This window comes from Silurus meridionalis, chromosome 1 (assembly GCF_014805685.1).
Source record: "Silurus meridionalis isolate SWU-2019-XX chromosome 1, ASM1480568v1, whole genome shotgun sequence".
Classification (NCBI taxonomy): Eukaryota; Metazoa; Chordata; class Actinopteri; order Siluriformes; family Siluridae; genus Silurus; species Silurus meridionalis.
This window is the reverse complement of record NC_060884.1, coordinates 7,526,259-7,546,916: the sequence shown is the minus strand read 5'-3', so window position 1 is coordinate 7,546,916 and position 20,658 is coordinate 7,526,259. Positions and strand designations below refer to the sequence as shown.

At 36.4% G+C, this 20,658-nt stretch overlaps 1 protein-coding gene across 12 annotated transcripts in view; it reads left to right on the top strand.

The window, feature by feature from the left end:
* Window positions 1-20,658, top strand: part of lrrfip1b (leucine rich repeat (in FLII) interacting protein 1b) — a 51,071-nt gene that overhangs the window by 9,300 nt on the left and 21,113 nt on the right. For 4 of the 12 annotated variants that reach the window (XM_046841615.1, XM_046840886.1, XM_046841278.1 and 1 more), the window contains exons 2-5: window positions 12,784-12,870; window positions 15,797-15,814; window positions 18,633-18,686; window positions 19,661-19,705. In XM_046841615.1, coding sequence (XP_046697571.1) covers window positions 12,784-12,870; window positions 15,797-15,814; window positions 18,633-18,686; window positions 19,661-19,705 — 204 coding nt within the window. Of the gene's footprint in view, window positions 1-12,783; window positions 12,871-13,449; window positions 13,509-15,796; window positions 15,815-18,632; window positions 18,687-19,660; window positions 19,706-20,658 lie in introns of all 12 variants that reach the window. The other 8 variants (XM_046841190.1, XM_046840973.1, XM_046841358.1 and 5 more) reach the window with 6 other exon arrangements.

Here is a 20,658-nt window from a genome sequence, read left to right as displayed (position 1 = left end):
GAAGAACCACAAATGGCTGGAAATTTCAGATGTTCCAGTACTTTTGTTCCTATAGTGTACATGCTTGTGAATATAGAATTATATGGAAAGCTAGAGTTAATTACATCCTGTGAGCTGCAGTGAAACCACAGGAGTGTGGTTGGTGTCCATTGGAATGGATTGGAGTTTTAAATACAGAGGAATTGAACTTTAGTCAGTCGCCACCAGCGTGCTCATCAGGGACAAATATACACTTATAAAGAACATCTTATTCATTTTTATCACCACATTCTCTGTTTCAAGCTGCTTTGAGACAATGTTCATTGTTAAAAGCGCTATACAAATAAAAATGAATTGATAGTCAAAGTTTGGATACTTGTTGAAAGTAATAAATATATATATTTGAAAATACTTAAAAATCTAGAAGTAAAAGTAACTGATTATTAACTGATTAAAACTGATTTTTCATTACATAAGGTATGTTACGGTGGTTAAACCTAAAATGCTAACAAAATATTTTTTACCAAACATAAAGATAATTCTTTTTTTAACACTTTGTAGCCTTGTATTAAAGAAAAATTCATGTAGTTGTGTTTTATTTGACATTTATGTGAATTTGATTTTTAGATCTTTAACATTTTTAAGAATTTTAAGCACATAGTTTTAAATCATAGTAAGTCAAAATGAAAAAAAGCATGTTACTTGGAAAGGTACAAATCTTCCAAAATAGTACTTAAGTACACTAATAAAGTGCAGTTACTATATTATTTTTCCATTCCTGCTGAGAACGATCTTTACTACAGCTGAGCTTTACCACTTTGTGACACCAAATCTGTTTACGTTGTGGTAGTCAGAGTTACTCTTTAGTGTGAAAAGGGTTCTGTGTTCATTTATATAAGAATTCCAGTTCAGGAATTATACATAAATAAAGTGCATGAGAATGTGCATTTTCAAACAAACTTGATATGAATTGCAACTTTTGCAGTTGTGGGTTAATGCTGTGGCTATACAGAAACAGAAGTAGGAGTGTGTCATTTTCTAAATTTAACATTTGTCTTAGTCACACATGTTGAGCTCAGTGGAACATTTGACCAAATTCACATTCATTGCTTGTCCCACCTCTTGGCGCTCTCTCTCATTCTCTGACTTGTGACTCGTGTGGCTGAAAACAATCAGCCAAAACTGGCACGTGTCTGATAGAGCAAAGCATTATGGGAGTTATTTTTTTTTTCTTTACACAAGAGGAGGAATAGGCGTGGTGGTTTTGGCTGGCAAATAGGAAGTGGTCAGGCAGGTCTGCGTTGGGCAAAGAATAAATGCCGGAGGGAGTTGAAGAAAAGGCTCATGAGCCTGGCTCCACTGTAGCAGATGTTTGCCAAGTCTCTCCCCACTAGCCTGGATCATTAAACTTCTAGACAGCGTTAACATCCTGTGCTGACTGCCAGTCTATTAAACACTTTAAAGTACAATGTACATGTTAGCAGGTCGGCTTTTTATCTGGCACATTATACTGTATGTTCCTAATGTAGTTTTCCATTCGTTTGTTATGGTTAGAACAGAAGCCTTTAAAGCCGTTGTTCTTACTAGCCATATATAGCTATGTTCATCTAGTTGTCTACGTGGTCACATGGAGTAGTTCTGTGGTCCTGTGTGTGTGCTGCGCATGCGTGTGTGTCCGTAAAATTAGGGGTTAGCAGGATAAAGCCATAAGCTGCTGCTTAGAACTCAGTAAATGGAGGTATTAAGAAAGCGATGTATTATAGGACCTTAAAGCATTTTAACAGTGGATTACACTGGATTTTATGTGGTGTGCCTGAGTGTGTATGTGATGATCTAGTCCTTTTCTGGCCTATCAGAAACTTTTTGCAGCCTTAGTGTATGCTACTAATAATTATATAGACTTTCCACACAGTCCGTGGCCCAAACGCCATATACATATAATTTTTAGGTCACTTTGGACATACACAAGTACAGACAGTAGCAAACAATTGTGTGTAAGCTCATAGCTTGTAAAGTCATAACAAGGGTTAAAAAGTGAAAAATGTCTCTAATGCACTTTAGTGTCTGGCTGAAGTGAAATGTTAAACCCAACCCAGTCCAATGTTAGTAAATAAAAAACAATTATGTATAAATCTATGTACATTTCAAGCAGGGTTTGTTTGTTTCTTGTTGCCGGATCAGATTACTTGTATAGCATTTTATAGGAGTTATATAATGATAATTGTGGCTGGGCCATTTTTTAATTATGCTAAAATGCCTAGCTTGATGAATGCACGCATATCTTTCAAACTTTTTTTTTTTTTTTTACCACAGATTTACATTTTTTTGCTGACATCTTTGACAGTTTTGCTGTGAAGTGATTTCTAATCCATTTTTTTTAACTAGCTAGCCTGATGCTACATACAGTGCCCTCCACAATTATTGGCACCCCTGTTTAAGATGTGGTCGTGGACTTCTAAAAATTCTCCTTTTTTTTAAAACAACATAGAACCCAAATGCAAAAAAAGAGAAAAATCCAACCTTTCATTTAAGTACATAACTTTGGTGGTAAAAAAAATCATACATTTAGAAAAAAAATAAAACTTGAAATCATGTGTCCCACAATTATTGGCACCCCTAACAATTCCTCTGAAAAATGTAATTGTTTTTTTTTTATATATTTTTCTGTAGTTGCTAAGGTTGGTCAGGGTATCTAGGGACTTTTAATTAGTAATTCATGATTTCCTGTTTCCCTTGGGTATAAATATGACGTGACACAGAGGCCTAATTCTCTTACCCATTTGTCAACATGGCAAAGACAAGAGAACACACCATTCAAGTAAGGCAGATGTGTGTCGACCTTCATAAGTCAGGCAATGGCTACAAGAAAATAGCCACCGCCTTAACTTGCTGGTATCTACAGTCAGAGGAATCATTAAGAAGTTTAAAACAACTGGAACAGTGACAAACAAGGCTGGAAGAGGTCCCAAGTTTATCTTGCCACAACGCACAGTGAGGAGGATGGTAAGAGAAGTAAAAAAATTTCCCAAGCTCACCGTCACAGAATTGCATCAAAGAGTGGCATCTTGGGGTCACAGAGTCTCAAAACAACCATCAGACGCTCTCTACATGCCAACAAGCTGTTTGGGAGGCATGCAAGGAAAAGCCTTTTCTCACTAACACTCACAAACGTAAACGCCTGGAGTTTGCTAAGCGGTACTGGGACTTCAACTGGGATCGTGTGCTTTGGTCAGATGAGACTAAGATTGAGCTTTTTGGCAACAAACACTCTAAGTGGGTCTGGCGTAAAACAAAAGATGAGTATGCCGAAAAGCACCTCATGCCCACCGTGAAGTATGGTGGAGGATCTGTGATGCTGTGGGCCTGTTTCTCTTCCAAAGGCCCTGGGAACCTTGTTAGGGTGCATGGCATTATGAACGCTTTGAAGTACCAGGATATTTTAAATAAAAACCTGATGGCCTCTGCCAGAAAGCTGAAGATGGGTCGTCATTGGGTCTTTCAGCAGGATAATGATCCAAAACATGTGGCAAAATCTACACAAAAGTGGTTCAGCAGTCACAAACTCAAGGTCCTCCCATGGCCATCTCAGTCCCCAGACCTCAACCCAATCGAAAACCTGTGGGGCGAGCTAAAGAGAAGAGTGCATAAGAGAGGACCCAGGACACTGGATGATCTAGAAAGATTGTGCAAAGAAGAATGGTCAAAAATCCCTCTCTCTGTGTTCTCCAATCTTGTGAAATGTTATAGGAGGAGATTAAGTGCTGTCTTGTTGGCAAAAGGAGGTTGTACAAAGTATTAACATCAGGGGTGCCAATAATTGTGGCACACATGATTTCAAGGTTTTTTTCTTTTTCTAAATGTGTGATTTTTTACCACCAAAGTAATGTACTTAAATAAAAGGTTGGATTTTTCTCTTTTTTGCATTTGGGTTCTATGTTGTTTTGAAAAAAAGGAGAATTTTTTAAAAGTCCACGACCACATCTTAAACAGGGGTGCCAATAATTGTGGAGGGCACTGTAGCATTAGTAAGCTAAACACTTAGCTTAAAGAAAGTTGAAAAAAATGTTGTCACCAGCTAGACTCGGAGCGAATAATAAAATTGGCCAGGTCATGCTATATTGGAATTAATGGTATAAACCACCAGTTTCCTCACCAACAGAATATGCAGAGGATAAAGTACTCCATGGTGGAAAACAATAATAAAAAAAATGCTTGTGTCTAGCTACAGCTGAGCTGATAAAACGAAGTAATAAACATTAAACACACAAGCAGAAGTTGTAGAGGCAACAGTGTGCAGAGGGGTGCGTTTTTCTCCATGTGTATTGTTTTTTTCCGACCTCTCAAAAGCATGCTGGTACAGTATGTGGACTGACAATGCTAAATTGCCCCTAGGTGTGAGTGTGTGTGTGAATGTGTGTATGTGCATGGTGCCTTGCTATGGATTGGTGTGCTATACAGGGTGCCTTACAGGTGGTCCTTATTGATGAAAATAAAGTGGGTGAATAAATAAAAAAAAAATATACCATGTTTCAAAGTATTGTACTAGAGGAGTGGGATTGGCTTTGTGATTAGCTTTAAAAAAAAATTTGATTTTTATGGTATTGGCTGGAAGTGGGCAGTCACTGATAAAGCTCATGGGAAAAGAATGACTACGTCGATTAACAGTGGAGCATATAAGATGTGTCACAGTAGTTTAAAACATTTATTTTTATATTTGGGGACACCAACTAAGCCACATACTACCACTAATATAACACTGGTGGGACTATAAACAAACAAAAACTGTGGGACTTGGTGGAGTTGGTCAAACATTCTGTGGGAATAGGCAGGATTGGTCAGAATTCCTTTGGGACTGGGCGGGAGAAAGGAAAAAAATCCCAGGCACAACTTCTAGTGTGTATCCTCTTTGATGGTGTTATTTTTATGCTTGGTCCACTTTGGTTTCTCTTCTGCTATGGTTTTGCACATCAGTGCATATCCTGATATCTGGGTTCCATTATATAAGGCCATAAAAATATGTATTTGAGTAAAAATGAGCGATCACTGTTGAATGCGGAAAATGGGTTTTGATTTTAACACTATACTAATGCCAACGGTCCTTTCTGTCTTGGAGATGATTTATTGCAGTTTAAAAGGAAATTTGTGTCAGGAAAGGATAAGAAATAATACATTTTGCCAGAAAATTGTGGTGAACTCAAGGTGTTCCAGTTCTAGTGGGACAACTGTGTATTTACATTTTTTTTTTTGGACACAGGGTTACTGGTCAGTGACTGATCAACATTTGGGTTGCTGTGCTTTATTTTTTCTACAAACTGATCACAAATAAAAAGGATTTATAGTTTAAGCCAGAAACTTTTTTTGCCCATTTACCCATCAACACAGTTCTGCTACACTAGCATTTAAAAAAGGATGTTCCCAGCTGTGCTTAGAGTGTTTGCTTTATCATTTCGAATGTATGTTTGACATTGTCACACTGGAAAAACAATGCAGGTTACAATGCACAGCTAAAAATAGTTCACTATCATTCACAAAGTGCTATTGGCTATGCTATTTAAGGTAAAGTGTAAAAATCAAACAAACTGGATCCGTCTAAGATTTTAGACTTGTTTCCTTTGGAATGTTTCAGTGCTAAGAGTTTCCAGAGCCAACCTTGTGCACAGAGAGCTACAAAAACAATCACTTGCTGAGCTCACACTGCTTAATTTGTCCCTGAGGAACAAGGAGCGTGGGGCTTATTACAAATTTCCATGGTAAAAAAATTCTTTCACTGAGATGATATCAAGGCTATTTGAGGGTAGAAATGTGGCCTCATTACTGAATTTCCTAATTAGGAGGAGTGTATTTTAGGCTAAGGATTAAGAAGGACAGAGAAAAGGAAAGAGAAGTCATGTGTTGCTCATGTGCTGCACTTTTGGTGTGTTGGGTGTCAAAATTTGTTGAACTTATGATCATGTCAGCCAGAAAGACTTCTTATGTAGGACTGAAGTTAATGCTCCTACTACCTTGTATGTGAACATTTCTGTAAATTTGTACATTTTTATTTGAGGTGCATTACCGAAACTAGTGAATTGGTTGTTTTGGGTATAGAATGCACTGATTTTCATAAACCTCATAACCAGAGGTGGCAAAAGTACACACATCCTTTACTTAAGTAGAAGTACAGATACTCATGTTTTAAAATACTCGGGTAAAAGTTGAAGTACAGATTAAACTTTTTTACTCAAGTGAAAGTAAAGAAGTCTTGGCTCTGACATGTACTTAAGTAAAAAGTAGTTTGTGTCGCCATTATGAGGGAAAAACCCACAAAACGCCACCTAGAGGGTTGATTGTGTAAAACATGGCGGATTTGGTGTTTGATTTGAGACTTGGCGCATAAATAAAACAAAAGTTTACTGATTAAAAATATTTTTATCTGGAGTTTAATAATTAATTTTATATCTAAGTAAAGAAAGGACGTCGTGGATAAATGTATTTTTTTCAGAAGGTTTTAATTTCGCCTCTTTTACATTTAGTTATTTATTTATGTATTTAAATTTTTTATAAAAATGGTAAAACCAGAAATGCGCGCTGAATTGATAGCGTGTTAATAACATCTAGTGCCGTTTACAATAATTTTACAGCCAAATATATATATATATATATATATATATATATATATATATATATATATATATATATATATATAAATACAAAACAAATTAAAAATGTTACCGAATGAATGTGTCCAGTCTGAAGATCCACATATAGAACACAAGCAGAGAAAAAATGATGAAGATCATGAATGTGTCTGTTCTCAGTCATGTTCTCATCACTGACTCCCTCTGTCTCATCCACATTAACCCTAAACTTCTTACTGCCTTCTGCCTGCTGATTCTTATCTTTGTAAAGAGTGAGAGTCAGGACTTTATACACCAGAGGATTGAAAAAGACGCGCATTAACAGGAAATCGGTTGTTCGGCTAAAATCGGCGCACAGTGAAAAGAAATATTTTATATTTCACCAAATAAATGGATTAAAACTAAAGTAACGAGCCGGTTTTCAAAATGTAAGAAGTAAAAAGTACAGATATTTGTGTAAAAATGTATTGAGTAAAAGTAAAAAGTTGTCTGAAAAATAAATAGTGGAGTAAAGTACTGATACCAGAAAAATCTACTTAAGTACAGTAACAAAGTATTTGTACTCCGTTACTTCCCACCTCTGCTCATAACACCTCTCAGACACTCTGATAGTCTGCATGCTCTTTGACTTCAGTGATTTTCAGCCTATATTCAGAGCAGTCCCTTCAAAAGGCAAGAAACTCCAAAACATAGCTTATGTAGCTAGATATCTATCCACAGATGCAAATGTTTTATCTATCTCTATCTGCAGCACATGTATGACCAGCTGTATCCCTGAACAAGAACCTGGTCTGTGACACCTTTTGACCTGTGACAAATTGCGACTTTAGGTAGCGATATGTTTGCCTAAATGTTATCTATAAGCTAGTGTCTGAATTACAGTATTCGCATTTAAAATATGTATGCATTAAGAATTTAATCTCACTCTACCACCAATATAATATGGATCAACAATGTTCATGATATCATTCTGCACTTTTGCTTCTCAGCAGGTTCTCTGTCTAATCAAATGCTCTCTAAAATGTGAAATGCCCTGACATGACAATCACACGGTTGATCGAGAGAAATCATATCAGCAAGAATCGGTCATCATTTTTTTCTGGTTCAGAAGGGTGTGGCTTGAATTCATTTTTTTTTTGAAGAAAGAGGTAGTTGTGCCTGCTCCATAAGCGCAATGTTATTGCTCAGGCCCATGCCCATGGCACTAGCTGTCTTAGCTCAGGCTGTGAGGTATAAATGCTATTGGATGTTTCAAAAATAGGAGGAGCCACTCAATATGTCCTGTTCTGAGTTCTGGTTCCAGTAGAAATTCTCTCAACACATCTAAATAAAGCTGTCTCCAGGCGCTACACAGGGACTTTAAAGCATCTGTGTGGTCTGGATCTTATTACAAGTACGGACATGAAAATATGCCATATAATTTGTGGCTGTTCTTTTTTGTGGTATTGTTAAGTGCATTGGGATGGAGCTTAAGCAGTAAATATCAAAGTACATGGATGGTTGCCTATAATGTTAAACATATACACTTGTAATTCTGTGTCTATATCCATAAAAACTAAATTTAACTTAATTTTTTTTTCTTTTAGTTTAATTTTTTTTTCTGTTTTTAATAAAAGGTCTAGTTTCTAAAAAAAAAAAAAGTCTTGCAGGGACTGGGTAAATGTTCTTGTTGGTACATTGGTTTGCCCAAAAATATAAAACATGCCTCCCAAGCTTGGCTACACTTAATGGAGACCTAATCCTATAAACCTATTTACCCTTTTGGTTATGTTATTTGTAAGTGCCTTGCAAGGTCTTCTCAGGATTTTTAACGCTTCCATGTGAGCATGCTCTGTTTCCAAGAATTAATTTGACGTCTATGCTGGAACAGTGGGCTCATTTGGCCTGCAGTGGAAAAAAAGGGATAAAGTATTTAAACCATAAATAGGCCTTTTTTGGCATTCACATGCTTTTGTCTTATGATTTATAGTCTGCTTTCCTTTACTGTACTTGTTTTTGCCTTAAACAAGCTAAAAGTATGAGGGACCACCAATGCAGGTCATGCCATTGACAGGATGGTCATCAGATGTGGCTTAAAGAAAAATAATTCTAGTGCTGCATGTCAATGCTAATTTTTTATTTATTTATTTATTTATTTATTTATTTATTTATTTATTACACTTAATTCCCCAATTCCATTCTTTGACAGAATCACTATTATCATTGTATGGACAACACATTGCTTTATTTTCAGAAATTTCATGTCATCTTTATTATGTAATTAAATCAAATAACAGGACTAGTGCTAAATATTAAAAGGGTTATGTACACTTAATAATTTTCCCGTAAAAAACAGTAAAGAACTGGCGGCACGGTTGCCAGCAACTTACTGTAAAATTACCAGTGTCTTAGTGTAGGTTAAAATTACAGTTGTCTACTATTTATCAAAAAAACAGTAAAGAACTGGCAGCATGGTATATTTCAGCATTAAAGTATATTTCTGAAAAAAATAATTAGCAGTTTTTTTAAACCTTGTAATTTAAGAAATTGCCCCAGTTTAACTACAAAACATAATAAAGAATAGATGTTTTGTTTCAAAAACCTAAATAACATTAAAGAAAATAACACAGATTCCTATTTACAGAACATTTGTATAAAATAAAAACAATGGTCAACCAAAAGCCCAAAGCTTATTACATGTATGGAAATACATCTAAATGTATTGACAGTGAATGACAAAAAAACACCCAAGTATATACAGTATTTTTGAGTGAATATGGATGTGTGTGTTAGTGTGTGTATGCGATGTTTGTGTGTGGCCTGTGGTGTGTATTACTTATATAAAGTCCCATTTAAAATCTATTAATTTTGTAAGTAGACTGGAGACACGTCCGCTTTGATAAGACTCCTACAGCCTTGTGCTCTTTTCCGGATTTATCCCGATTAACCACCTGAAAAACAAATGTGTGTGTTTAGAACTAGTGGAAGGGAAATGATTACTCACAGAGAACATATAGAAAAGTATATTCTTGTATAAAGAACAGTTTTCACTCCGGAAAGAAAACAAGCTACAGCACGCAGATCTTTTGGGCAAAAAGTAAAACACAATAACACCGATATACTATAAGGTTTCTTTTCTAACGCTGGAGGCTTCACAAATTTCAGAAAAGCAACAGAAAACACCAGTCATTTTAGTGTGATACAAAGACAATGTGATTTCAGTGCAATGGAGTTTGAAAAATTAACTTTACAGAAGGATTATCACATATTTTGCTGAATGAAACTCACCCGGTAATTGGGAATAATGCAACCCGAGTCTGAAATCCAGCTGCACACCACAGTGGTCGCGCAAACAAAAGAGAACTCACCTGTTAATGTTATCAAGACGGATAAAAGTCCCCGTGTGCTCACTGCAGTTTACAAAAATACTGTATAGTAATGTTTTATTTCCTTTGAGTAATAAATACAGCAAAATGCCGTTATATTGTCTACATCATTTTACAACAACAATAAAACAGTAATGTACTGCTTTTAAACATAACATTATTATACTGTTAAAATTCTGCCGTAAATTAACAGCAATTTCTAACAGTGTATGTAATCATGGTTTTAGGAGTGAATGACACGTTTCTTTAGAAGATGATTCCCATTGGCACATTTCCTTCAAAATTGTAATAGCATAGTCGTCACTTCAGGATCATGATCTCACATGTGCAGCTTATAAAAGCCCCCTTGTCAACCCTAATGACACTGGTGGCCTTAAGAAACCTCTGCTCACTGTGTACATAGGACTTCCTTTTCTTCTGAACCACCAGAGCAATTTCCTTCTGTTTTCCTTCTGGACTTTTGTGTATTAAAGGTCAGAAGGGTTTGCAACACATCCTGATTTTACACCTTGCCAGAGAACAACAGACAACACTCATACACAAATATCATATGTTAGTCACAATCAGTCTGTAAAATGTGACTGTAACCTCAGTCTCTTGGCTCAGAAATGTCGACAATGACAGTCCTCAGAAGAAAGACAGAGCCTGCACTGAATGATATTTAATTTAAGAGGGCACCTCTTGACAAATGTACAAAGCTGTCTTTATACTTCAAAACCCCCTGATGCCGCTCACCAAAGCACACAAGGTTTTTCAGTTACTGCGGATGCAGACAAAGCGAAAGCTGGGATCTTTCTTTGCATGAGGGTGAAAGACCTATTATACCTTTAACTAGAGTTATGACTAGCATATACACTTCTAGCAAAAAATATTTTATCTTTCCCCCCTGCATGAAGCCAGTTCTGCCTTTTTTTTTCGCAGAAGGCCAGAAAAAGATGTGTAGTTAACACATTTTCAAAAGTTTCTCTGACACCTTCTGAACATCTCAGTATGTTTTGATTGCTTGCATATTCTTCAAAGTGGGGGTGTTGTGCAAAAGTGACCCTGTTTATCTGTAGGTCTGGTCTGATTGGTAGAAGGTATGGAGGGCCAGTTACTAACATCAGGGACCAGTTTAACCATGATCTTTTTGCACACAGGGTGACCTGCTCTTCAGTAGGTTTTTTCCATACATGCAGCTTTTTGTAGATTAAATATGCTTACTATGGAGCAGTCATCCAAATATGCATCCTTTATTTCTAAAGTACTAAACAATCATGTGTGTTTCTTAAATGAAAGTGTGTAAAGGCCAAGCCTAATTCCATGAGTTAAATAAACATTTCCTATTTGAATGTAATAAAAACCTAAGCAGGTGGCATGATGGTGCAGCAGGTAAAGTTACATTTGATCTAGTTTGCATGGGTTTTCTCAAGGTTCTCTGTTTTTCTTCCATCTTTTAAAAATATGGTTGTAACAGCTTTAACTATTTATGCAGCTAGTTAAATAGCAGTGTAGATTACATTTGCTAATCACACTTTCTATCTATCATGGAAATCATGGAAAGAACTGAGGACTAAGTGTAGAAGAATATTCATTTTTATTTTGGATTTGGAACTATGTTTGATAAAGCAGGTGTGGTCCAATGAACAAAAATTAGGAATTAGGAAGTGTCCTGCCTGCTCATAAATCAAATCATCATAAACTAAGGATGAGGCAGCATGATGCTTGCCCTAATGAGCCTTTCTTGGTGCTTATTCAAGTTCTTATTTTTGAACACTAGGAACAATTAAATGCAAAATAAGGTGCTGAGCATGCTACCCAATAATTGCACACTATAATGATAAGTGCTATACAAGCCTGAGGGGGCAGTGTTATGATCTGGGGTTGTTTAATTCGGTCAGGTCTTCGTTCAGCAATGTTATGTAAAAAAAGGTCAGCTGACTAGCTGAATATATATAATGACCAGGTTTTTCCATCAGGGGATTTTTCCATCCCTGATGAAATTGTGAAAGAATGATTCAGATAGCATTAGAAAGACATTTTAAGACATTTTTTTAAGGATTGGCCACGAGCGAGTCCAGACCTCAGACTCTTTTTGATGTTCTCGAAGAAGACTTTACTCATCGGCCTGACTTTCCCATCATCCATAAGATCTGGACAAGAAATTAATGCAACTCTGGATGGACATAAATGGTGTGACATTGCATAAGCTTTTCAAAACAATGCCACAATAAATGCGTCATTATCTAAACAAAATTTGGTCCAGCAAATCGAGTCCAGTGTGTGGTGACTTTTTTGGTCAGGGGCTATAGTGGCTTTTACCAGTCTACAACACAATGAGCACCATGATGAGATTAAGAAAATGTTTAATCACTGAAGACTTTGGAATGGTGTGAGGATTGGATTAAAGCATCTTCTGAAAGCAAGCTCACAAGCTACTCTTCAGTTGACACATAACAGACAAGCTTCCAGGCTAGCTGGATATTGCCTACTGTTGTTCATTGGTAATGGTTAAATATCCGGTTTATTTATTTATTTATTTATTTTATCCAATTGAACTGATATGATTTATTCAGTAGCTAATTTGAAATCGATAGGAAATGGTATGCAGCTTCTTTATTTATTTACATTTCTTTTATTCTCTCTACTCAATTGTTGATGGTCTGTTGACATGAGCAAATTCTTCAAAAGTGGATCATGCTTGGGCAAAAGTCAGGTTCTGTTTAGCAGGATTCTGCTTCAGTTGTTCATTTGCTAAGGGTTACTTGGGTACATTTAGTTTTTAGGATGGCTTTTCAGTTCATTTTGATTTTATTTATTTTTTTCTGTCTTTCTTACGCTAGGCAGAGGCGAGACTGGCAGCGAAGCGGGCAGCCCGGGCAGAAGCTCGAGAGATCCGCTTAAAGGAGCTGGAGAGGCAGCAGAAAGAGGTGAGGCTTTGGTGTTTAGTTACACTGAAATCGAAATTCTTTAACTTTCACTAGTGCTTTTACTACTACTAATAATAGTAAAAATTACTTCTACACCTTTTTTTTAAAAATAAAGCTCAAATGAAGTGTCACAAGGAAAGTTAACAAATTACTACAAGCAAACTAAAACAGCTGTATTTCAATGTATTCTTAATCAGAATGGTTCCTCAAGGGTCCTGACATCCTGTTGAACTTTGTAATATTTTTCCAGAGGTATAAACTAAAGATATTCAAAGTGGGTTTTTGTTTGTTTGTTTGTTTTTTAATAAACCAAGCACTGTTTGACATAGAACAAATGCTATCTAGATGTGTGCAACCCTGTTATATTCCTTACAAACAGAATGAGGATTACAGGTACATTCTCCTGAGTGAAACATGTACCATGTACAGTCATGCCTGCTTTAAAGCCCATTAAAAGGTCCCAAAGTAGATTAGTAGGTCATGTTGCTCTGGAGAGCGGTTGTGAACTTTCCCCAGTTAGCATTACAGACTTGTGAATAAGGGGCTCTGTGTGTGGAGGGGCGTTTTTCTGGGTTTCAGGTTTTTGATTTCGTCAGTGGGATCAGTATATGTGCAGCAGCTGGTGTGATTTTTCTGAGGTAAGTAAAAGACTGACACAGTGCTGTACTTTATATTTCTCCTGTAGGTCTATAGGAATGAATTTTGCTTAATCATTTCATTTATTAATTCATAGCATAGCTAGCTAGCAAGCATTCATGGTTCCCTTAAATTTTTTATTTCTCAAGAATATAATGGTCTGGTTTCATGCATGTTTGTAGTGAATACCAGGTTAGTTGTAACCTTTCAATTCAAACTAACAACATAGAAAGTATGGTTCTGACATCTGTCCTTCTGTGTATTCCGTTCTTTGACTGGACAATGACAAATCGCTTTCCTTTTTGGGAAAATAGGATAATTGTTTCATTACAAAAAAATTTGCTCTGCAGCTGCATTGTACACACACCTTCTCAATCACTGCAAATGGCACAAATGCCCACAAAATATAAGGGGTGTTTCAATCGCTACGGTCTGGGATAAAAATAATTCAGACCCATCCTCATTTATTCAAACTCTCTTTATTGATTTTATGACTTAATGATTCAGGGCTTCCTCCTTCATATGTGAATTACTCAATTATATGGATTATATTGTTAATGATTTGACATGATCCAAGATTGTTGGGTTCATTAAAACTCGTCCTTCATTTGCTGTCAAAGCAACAGGTCTATAAGTTAAAACCTGGTCGAGAGCTGTCTTATTATACTTAAAGGAGATCATAGATTTATAAGCAGAGGTGATATGGAAAGTCTGTCACAACCAGGTACTATCCCATTTTATGATAGAAATTTTGGAAAAATATTTTTCTCTTAAGAGAATCTTTTACCTGATTTGTTTGTTGAACCCACATATTAACATTTTGACTAGCAGTTTGTAGAATTCTTTTGTATTTCACAATGGGTTATGTGGTAGCTCTGACATTATGTAAGTGATTTGTATAAAATATACAGTATAACATGGGAAACACTTACACATTTACTTTGTTTCAGTAGTTTTTAATGAGGTTTTCGACTTCTTTATAAAAATATAAAAAGCACTTGCTCATTGGCCATTGTGCCATTTACCAGCCAATTGCAGTGTTGCCAATAATGGTTTATAGTATCACTTATAAAATAAATTAGCATAGATGCCCAAACTTGGGCCTGTGTGTAAAAATTGGCCCACCATGCCAAATATTAGAAGGGTGAAAAAGTGGAAAATTCCATTGACACAGATCTTCATTTCTATTTAGACATTTGACATAAGATCTTTGTGTAATATTTAAGCTGCAAAAACTTTGGCACTACTGTACCTCCTTTTGTGATCAGACTTTCAATCTGATGAAGTGTAACCTAAGAAGAAAACTAACCGACTCTCACCTAAATAATATCCTAACTTCAGTTAGTCAGCTGCAGCTCAATTTGGAAAACCTTTTGGAAAATTTGGACAAGCTTCATGTCTCTCATAAGAGGTCACTGATATTCAAGCATGGGGCCGTATTTCTTATAGTTTGAATAGCTGTAAATGGGATTGTTTCTATGTTTTTATTGTACTATATGGTTCACGGAAAAAAAAAACATAGGATAAACTTTAAAAAGCAGATTACAGAGATGAATTTTCTATTATTTTAACTTATTTTATTTTTAATTTGTAAAATCATTTATAGGGGGACCATGGCAACTTTAATTTTAATATAATACAGTTTGGTATAATGAAACATTTACTTTTGGCACATCAATCAAGTTGGATTTTTGGCCCTTAATGGAAAACTGATTGGGCACCTCTTATATCTAGCCTTTTCCAGCAACGCGTGAATGATACTAATCAAATCCATGGGTTTGTTTCAAGAACCTGATTAGCCGAACATACACATGATTAGATGGTTTTGTATTTGTCATTTGATCTTGGATGTAGTTAGCGATGAACGAAGAATGGGCCCCTGTTGCACATGATTTTACTAAAAAAATCGGCTTGTTGTTGATCAAGTAATCTGATGTCAAATGTGAAATCTTAAAAAATGTTGAAAGACAGGAAAGGCTTAGCCCTGCTAGCTTATTAATACCAGCAGCCCCACCCATACATATGAGGCACATAGGTTGCATAATTGCATAGTTGTTTGTTCCAGCTCAGAGACTTCCTTCCCAGGCTCTTAAAATGGACAAAAGCTAATAGGTTTACATTAGGAACAAAACCCTGTTAACTGATTAGTCTTCACGGCTGAAAAAAATACAATTACACAACTGTTATTTTCCACTGGCTCTCTGTTACCACCATGTACTAATACACATCACCTTTTTATTTCTCTGCATGACCGTTTCTACTTTTTCATCCTGGCCTCTTTTTTCCTTAGATTTATCAAGCTCAAAGGGTAAGTTGTCCAGTTGTTCTCCAAATCACTGTCCCCTCTCTTACTGTTTACACATTCTCACCAGTTAATCCAATATCAGTGCATGTGCTTGAAGAATCATAGTTTGTAAAAGGTATGTTTTAAGAACAGAAAAAAAGGAACAGTGGGTGTGTCTCAATCAGCTTTATTTACATTTAAATTTATGGCATTTGGCAGACACCCTTATCCAGAGCGACTTTATATTTTTTATAAGATATTTTATAAGATTTTATAAGATATTTTTTGTACAACAGAACATTTAAGGGTTAAGAGCCTTGCTCAAAGACCAGCACGGAGGTATTTGAACTTGTGACTTTCCTATCCAAATCATTTAAAGCTGTGACCTTTCAATCTAAAGTCCAACATGTTAACCACCGAACTACCACCACTGGGGTGTTTAATGAGGACGTTAGGTCCCTATGTGTGTGTTAGTATTTTATGTGCATGAGTTGAAGCACTGGGAAGGACCCTGGCTCACTATACATTGGGACACTAACTGCTTTATTTTCGGTGACATGATGATGTATTCACATAGCAACATATCACCAACAAAGGGCAGAATCACACTTCAGAATTTTTCAATTCAAAAATATTCGTTTTTTATGTCATATAACTTTTTTAGCTCAATTATACGTTTCTTTTAATGTACCGTATTTTTCCAGACTATAAGCCGCTACTTTTTTCCCCACGCTTTGAACTCCGCGGCTTAAACAACGAAGCGGTTAATATATGGATTTTTCCTGGGTTTTTCCTGGTTTCACCCCATAACATTAGACCAATGAAATTGCCGAACGGGCAATGAGGTTCCTCTGACGTTTGACCTGCCGCTTACTCGGACTGTCTACAGGAAATGCGAATCATTTGTCACACTAAAAACAACCGGGAGAAAAGCTTCACCGATGGTGATTTTTAAACACACGACGATGCCAAAAGATAAACTCTTGAGAGAAATTGTTGTGAAAGGAAGGAGGAAGACAGTGACCAATGACTTTCTTGGTAGGCTACTGTTTAGATACAAGCCGTGTTACAGACACTTTTTTTTGTTAAAGCCTGTGTAAAGTTCATTAGTTTTAGTGTAGACAACTGCAGCTTATAGACAGGTGCGGCTTATATATGTTCAAAATAAAAATCTTTGTAAAATTCAGCTTATATTTGGGTGCGCTTTATAGTCCGGAAATTACAGTACCTCTAAGAAAAATCAAGGCTTGCTAGTGTTTGATATTTTTTTTTGTCTTTAAACATAAATTACTACGTTAGTAGTTTAAGTTGCTACTGCAACGATAACAAGCTACTTGCGAATCGTGCAACTTTTTTTTAACTGAGATGCTTTACAAACAAATTTCCAGTAAGGGAGTGCAGTGATCATCGATGTGGTGCATTGTGGGGAAAAGTACTTTATTCATCCCGCTAGGGGAAATTAATTGTGACAACAGTCATAAAACACAAAAGCAACACAGAGGACAAGTCACACTAACATTTCGGCATGCAAAATATTTTTGGAGACCTGCTGTGAATTTGATTGGCACATGGATATGATAATGTAAAAATAGACTGCAGCAGCACCACAAACCAGGCAGCTTTTTAAATACTGATTTTATATTCATTAAAAGCTGTATCGTACAAAACAGGATGCTGCAAAACTGCTCTCTGTACTCTACTTTCTTCTTTTTCATCTCAATTATTTCCTGCATGTGAAATGGCAAACAACTTCTCTCTGGCTTGCTTTTCTGGTTTTCAGCATTTGTGTTCGTTTGAATAAAAGTCACTGCAACAGAAAGTGTTGTGTGGATTTAACAGTACACAAGATTCATATATATACTGTATATATTGGGTTTTTGCCCAAACTGTTACAAGTTTTGGAGACACACAATTGTATAGAGTGTCTTTGGATGGGGAGGCATTGAATTATCTCTTCACTTTAACTAGGAAACCCAAACCTGTTCCAGCATTACAATGCCCAAAGCTTTATGAAGGTATGGTTTGCATGATATGGTGAGGAAAATTTTAAGTGGCAAGCTGTAAAGCTCAGACCTACTCACCCTACATCAGTACTTGACTTCTACAAGACTACCAAAATCCTATTAGCTGAATGAGCACAAACCTCTAAAGCACACTCCAAAATATAGTACATCTTCCTAGAATGGACCACAAATGTTTGTCCATACAGTGTATATTACCAGTTTAAGCTTGTTTGTTAGACTTGTGTAATGAGCAGTTATATAAAAATGTACAGTAGTCCAAAGTAAAGTGGCAGTGTGTGTGCAAGAATGTGCGGTAATGTAAAACTGCAATATGCAGTCTAGTGTTTTAAATTCAAAATCAGTGGACACATTCAGGAGACTTTTGCAGTTACAGCAAGGGTGCCATAGTCTACTAGAAAAGCTGCTCTGTCATTTAGTGGGTATGGAATAGAGGGGGGTGTTTGCTCTTATGTTTGCTCTAAATTTTTTGACCATTCATCTGTCTACCATCAACTCCAGGGTATCTGATTTGCAGACTAGTGCTTTTAGGGAGTGAATGTATCAGTAGACTCAGTGGATTTTGCAGTTGCGGCAGCCCTTAAAATGACCGACTCCCTGATCAGTGCATTTACTACTAAACTGCTGAGCTGATTGAGACGCACCCAGTAATATGGATGAAAGCAACTTAGCTCATTCAGTATTGTGTACATGATCAATTACATAAAAGAGCATTAAACATTACCTTCAAAAGCTGAGTTTGTTTGTACTGCACCCATGGTTCTCACCGTCTTCTTCCATATTCTTTGCAAAATTTTTCTTCTCTTCCTGTGTGCACACAGAAATACCATGGGCATGGGCTGGACAGCAAATGGGGCCATATTGAGCAGTGGATGGTATGGCATTTAATAAAAAGATGTCATGCAACACCGATAGTAGTTGTAGCATAGATATCAGAGAATAGACAGCTTCATTTTTATAAAAAATATTTTTAAATAAATATATAAAGAAAACACTGCATTATTTATATATATATATATATATATATATATATATATATATATATATATATATATATATATATATATATAAAATAAGAACTACCAGTGGAACCTCGGGTTACGAGTTTAATTGGTTCCATCACTTTACTCTTAACCTGAAAAGCTCGTATCGATACAAATTTTCCCATAAGAATGAATAGAAACTTGTAATTCGTTCTGGACACCCAAAAGGTGTTTCTTAAAAAAAATAACGCCAATATTCACTAATATTATTTACTTTTAACATGTTATATTGAAATCGTATCATATAAAAACATATAAACATATAAAAAATAAATCTTTAAATGGTACCTTACCTTTAAGAAGTCTCGCTGCGTGCATGATGGAGCGGCGTCCGTGAAAGCGGGAGGAGGAGAGTTATTGTTTGGAAGGAGAATTTCCATCAGGCTACTTTGTTGGCGGCATGGTGATAGGAATACGTACAGTATTTAAAGTTCAGTAATTCCACACTGTTAGGCGACGGCGGATGTGTATGTGCTGCGAGGCGCGGCGAGCACGTGGCGATCGTAAAAACTAACCTGCCTGCGATTTTTCCGTGCGCAACGCTCGTATCCTAAAATATTTCTCGTAACTAGAGGCAACATTTTTTATGAACTGCGATTCGTAACCTGAATTATACGTATGCCGGGGCGTTCGTAACCCGAGGTTCCACTGTATATTGATAATGCTGCATGTGGGTAATAATTAAGATTTAAAGGCATGCCAATTATGGTCAATAAGTGCCATAATTCTTTTTGTTCTGAAATTTCTCTTACTTCTTACTTGCAACTTGCTGCTGCCTTTTTCTCTTTTCCCGCTGCACTTATCAGGAGGACAGCGAGCGTTACTCGCGCCACTCACGGAGACACACATCGGTCTGTACCACCTCCTTTTGCTTTGCCCTGCTCTACTATTCAAGAGTTAAATTGCTCTAACATCTGCCTTATTGTCTGACAAAATGACCATGATTTGAGAAAAAAAATGAACCCAAAACAGCTTTTACAGACATTAGCTGAGGCATAAAACAGTACCCAGCATGCTGTTACAGAATAAATATCAGTGACAGGCCATCAGGGCCAGCAAAGCCTTCTCTACTGGGCTAAACTCTTTCAGAATCACTATCAGAATCACTAGATAGCTTTTTCATTCCTCAATGGCTTACAGAGGAGATGAAATTGATTCGGCCCAGATATACTTGCATGGACATTTAAAAGGTGAACTTTTCAAGAAAAAATGGACATTGTGAGAAACCTTTTATACTTTTGTGTTTTCTTTCCTGGAGATTTTGCACAATTTGCCTTAATTTCAAATCCCCAGGAAAATCGTAATGACCTGAAAAAATGCACAAAAGAAAACTCAAGGTCATTTTATCAGAATCAGGTTTATTGGTCAAGTGTGTTGACAAATACAAGAAATTTGGTTCCAGCTGTTAGTGACTCTCAATAGTACAGACATAAATAACACCATATACAAGACAAAACAGACAAGACAAGACAATATAGACAATTTGTGACAATATAGACGAGTATTAAATCAGTAATGTACATAACGTGTGAGAGTGCATGGTAGTGCAAATAACAGTATTGTGCATCAGGTACGATGAGGCTAATATTGATGTTTTTGCTGGGGAGATGATGTGTGTGGGCGGTGCAGCTGTGGCTGAAGGGAAAGGAGACTTGTTCCTTGAGTTTGTTGTTTTAATAATAGCATTCATTCTTGCTGAATGAGATACCTGTCTGTAATGCAGTGCTCCGTTATATTGTGTTTCTGTATTATATTGATGGTTTCTATAGTCATGACATCATAATGATGGTATTAAAAAATGGAT